Consider the following 4644-nt stretch of genomic DNA (forward strand, 5'->3'; position numbering starts at 1 on the left):
CTCCATTTCCTGAATGGGTTTCTGACTGGTTACTAGTTACTAATACTTACCAAACATTTTCTTAAACGGCATCATTTTGTCCTATATTTTTCCCGCTCTTGGAAGGACTGACTTTACTAATTAAGTAAACCTACAGAATAATTCTTTCATTTTGTATGTTTCATTTTTGATATCTGATATATTTTCCAGGTATAGAACTTTTTTGGCAGATTTTTTTGTCAACAGTCCTTCAAAAGTAATACACATGTTGACAGATCTATAGAGCAGCATCCAGAAATAAGAGGGTGCTTGCTCTAGAAAGTGGATGGAGAAACCTCATTTCTTCTCTGGAGCCTGTGGTTCTACTTCTGCAATCTCCCTCTAGAAAGAGTGTTCCTCAGAGCCTGGTGGACCTGCTTGTTCCTGAGAGTGTAGATGACAGGGTTCAGCAGCGGGGTCACCACCGTGTTCACAAGGGCAGCCTCCCTGTTCAAGTTCACCCTGTTTGTTTGCTTTGGTTTCACATAGATAAAGACGCAGCTGCCATACATCAGAGAGAGGACAATGAGGTGAGAAGAGCAGGTGGAGAAAGCTTTCTGTCGCTCCTTGGCTGAGGGGAGATGCATGATTGTGATGACTATCTTGCTGTACGCAATAACGGTTATGCAGAGGGATGTCAAAAGGACACACAAGGCAAGGACAAGGGCCATCATTTCAACAGATCTGGTGTCAGAACAGGAGAGATGGATGAGGGGACCAAAGTCACAGAAGAAATGAGGAATGATATGGGGCCCACAGAAGGACATCTGGGAAAGCACTATAATTGGAACCATCATGAGGAAGAATCCCAAAGCTACACAGCCAGCGACCAGGAGAAAACACATCCTTGGGTTCATGATGGTTGGGTAATACAAGGGCTTGCAGATGGCCAGGTACCTATCCAGGGACAATACAGCCATAAGGAAGAAGACAGATGCCCCCAGGAAAAGGAAGACAAAGGCTTGCATGAAGCAGGCAACAAAGGAAATTGTTTGCCTCCCTGATAGAAAGATGACCAGTAATTTAGGAATTACAGTGGTTATAAAACAGCATTCTAAAAAGGAGAAACTGCTCAGGAAGAAATACATAGGTGTTTGGAGGTGATGGTCAATACAGGTGATGGTGATGATGAGAGTGTTTCCCATGATGGAGACCAGGTAGGCCAGCAGGTGCGCCAGGAAGAGGACTTTCCCCAGGTGCTGGACAGCAGGGAATCCTTCCAGGATAAATTCCTGCACCACTGTCCTGTTTGTGTCAATCATTGACTTTTCCATTTTTTTAACTCTTTGAATTATTCTGCAATGCTATATCTACAGCATGAAGACCTTAATTAGATATACAATTCATTACCCCTTTCTAAACATGTTTTAGGTATAGTATTTACACATTAAGTAAAAAACAAGTTATTTTTATCTTTGAATAACTTTGTTAATTATCAAGTAAAATCCTGTATAAATAAGAACAACGCATATGACATAAACCTGATCATGCAAAATACTTCTGGTAAGGTACCACTTGTATCATGCATCAAGATGAATATTGCAAAGGGAAAATTGTAGCTTTAAAAAATTATGTTGTGGAGCTTGCCATCATTCATACACAAATTACCTAATTATAATTGTAATCCACATTTGAGGTTATATCTCACTTTTAGGAAAATATTCTGCGTCCCCCACCTGCAGCCCTTTTAAATGAATTAAATTAGAAGAGTTGTGGATAGACAACTTATCAGAGCCTCAGCCATGGTAATTTCCTGAAGAACTTAGGAAACAATTGCCTAGAGAGGAGAGTTTTCCCTTTGCTACATGCTAAGTAGTCAGCCTAGGTGAGAAGAATCACTCTCTTCTGCCGCTTTCAATCCACCCATATATATTCTCAGGGGCATCAGCCTGAGAATAGACAGACTATACATCAAGTCAGCAACTATTTTCTGATTCATTTTCTCTATTTTACTCGTAAATAACATTCCTTCACCCTTTACGTTCAGAGATTTGTCACTCTAGTAAAGTAGTGCTTATCTCAGATCGCTGAACTAATTTTCTGATCTGGCCAAATGTCTATTCTCCTTTAGCACCCCAAGTCAGCTTGAAGAGTGACAAACTCTGCTTCAGCTTTCAATAAATCAACAGCAAAATGATCCAATCACACAAAGTCATATTCATGGTGCTTACTGTAATCAGAGCTGTCCTCTGCTGTCAATCTTCCAACAAACCAGTATGCTGACCTATGCAGTTACAAATGTAAAAATAAAATACACACAAAATGTATTAAAAACTAACCCAACATTACAAACATTCACTCTGAATATAACAGTATAGGCAGTTTGGGAGTAAAATGATGAGGAAAGATTTTTCATGTAAATATTCATCAAATGAATGCAGGAGTAGCTGTACTCATGTCAAACAAAGTAGACTTCAGAGCAAAGAAAATTTCCAAAATCAGAGAGGTGTACATATAATGATGAAAGCTCAATTCAAGAAGACATGATAATCATAAAACATGGCACCAAACAACAGAGCTATAAAATAAGTAAGCCAAGAGTAGAACAGAAATGAGAAAAGGACATATCAACCAGAATACACAACTTGCAATTGAGATGAGTTTTTCCCATAGAAAGTTCAGCATGTGCATCCTGTCTAAACATCCTATGAATCCCAAGCTTCCCAAATTAGAATAAACAAAAGTGATAACTGTTGAAACCCGAGAAAATAAAGAGTACATACACCCCTGTCCGGTGTTCTCCTGGAACAAGTTCTCGAGTTCACTTGAAATTACAAAAAGCTTTTATATCCTCCTTGCAGGCCAAACTCCTAAGTCTCCCACACTGTTGTTCCTTTATCAGCCATCTGAGGCAGGAAACCCTGCTTGCTGGGCTCCAGAAATGTTCTGAGGCATGGGGCAGGCAATAGCCTCTTCACTCAAACTGATCCAGTGTGCATTTCTCTCAAATGCATCCGGGGCAGCTAAAACACAATATACTAGTCCCATACCTCTTTGGACTAGGTAGAATACACACAGTTAGGGCAAAAAAATGAACATGAAATGAATTTCCCCTATAATATAGCTAGCATTGGACAGTCTCTTGACACCAGTAAGGATCCACCAGGACCAGAAGGCAGACCCCAGACACACCAGACCTCATTAGGAGATCAATGTCCCTCTAGGATCCCTGGTGGCTGGGAATTATGCATTTTTTCAAATAGAAAACCATAAGTTACTCTTTCATTATATATCATGCCAAATGTCTGAGTTGTCCTCCCTGAAAGTATTCAAAGTAGAGTACATGTAATCCTCCCAGAGTTTATAGTCTTAAATTGCACTATGCCATGAAGGTGTCAAGTGAAGAACTAGGACTCCCATCTGGCAGTTTTAAGTGAAGCTCTTCATTAGCCTGCCAGGGGAGTATCAAAAAACACCATATAAAACACAAGTTTAAGTGATCTAAGGTCTCACAATGTGATACCCCCAAAATATCTGGCCTTCAGTTGATAATAACTTGTCATACCAAGAATGAGAAAGATCTCTACTTGGATGAAAAGAAAGACGATCATTGGATCTAACATCAAGATTATAGAGAGATTTGCATGACAGTTTTTCTGCAAACTTCATAAAAAATGCTTCAGTAAGCAATTATAAATATGCTTCAAACAAATTTCTTAAAAGAAGTTGAACTACACTGTAGGACAACAGAAATTAACCTACCCTGAACAACAGAAACCACACTGGAAATAAACTTTAATGAACCTGTGGAACTATTTTAAAAAGTCTGCAAAAAGAAAAAAAATGACTGAAAAAACTACTTGAAGATATAAAGAGTTCTCTTTTTTCCCATTTTTAAGAATTGAGGTAACATTGGTTAACACATTGCTCATTGTGTATTAGGAGGACAGGCCCTCCCCGCCTTAGATGTTACCACTCCTCACTGGCCACCAACATACCTGTTATCCACCACCACAGTCCATTGTGCCCCTCCCCCTCTCAGATTTGGCAAGCAACATGTTCTACAGATTCAAAAACTTGGGAAAATTCCAAATCAACACATTATATTCAAACTTCTGAAAATTAAAGACAATTATTTTTAAAAAACAGCAAGAGACTTATTACCTATGGGAAAGAACAAATTGTAAAAGGTTAGACTATTAAAAGAGAATCTAAAATAATTTTATTGAATAAAACAAGCTTCTCAATTTTGAAAAAATGATAGCAGATTTCTAATTAGAAATAATGGTGGCCAGAAAAAAAAAAGTAAGTGATTTCCAAGTGCTAAAACAATTAATAGAATTCCGTATCAATATATCCTATACCCAGTGAAAATATACTTCAGGAATGAAGAGCAAAAATTTTTCAGAGAAGGAAACTTAGGAGAATTTTGACCAGCATGCATATCCTAAAAGAATGACTAGAGAAAGTTCTCTAAATGGAAAAGATATTAAATGGCTCTAGAGAGAAATCAAATGGAATTATGAAAAATGGTCAAGTAACCTACATGAAGTCAAGAAAAAAAAAGGACAATTAATGACTAGACTCAATATAAATAAAATAGACATATCAATGAAAGCACATTGACAAAAAAATAAAATACACACAAAATGTATTAAAAACTAACCCAGGCCCCTCCCTGGTGGC

The 4644-nt window shown here is 38.0% G+C and overlaps 1 protein-coding gene across 1 annotated transcript; it reads right to left on the reverse strand.

Moving 5' to 3' along the window:
• Positions 1 to 341: 341 nt before the first annotated feature.
• LOC101626865 (olfactory receptor 6C74-like) lies at positions 342 to 1280 on the reverse strand. Its single transcript, XM_004681041.1, has one exon. The coding sequence runs from the start codon at positions 1278 to 1280 to the stop codon at positions 342 to 344; it is 939 nt and encodes a 312-aa protein (XP_004681098.1).
• Between the last annotated feature and the right edge of the window lie 3364 nt (positions 1281 to 4644).

The sequence above is a fragment of the Condylura cristata genome, unplaced genomic scaffold (assembly GCF_000260355.1).
Source record: "Condylura cristata isolate star-nosed mole 26May11 unplaced genomic scaffold, ConCri1.0 scaffold00011, whole genome shotgun sequence".
NCBI classification, from domain to species: Eukaryota; Metazoa; Chordata; class Mammalia; order Eulipotyphla; family Talpidae; genus Condylura; species Condylura cristata.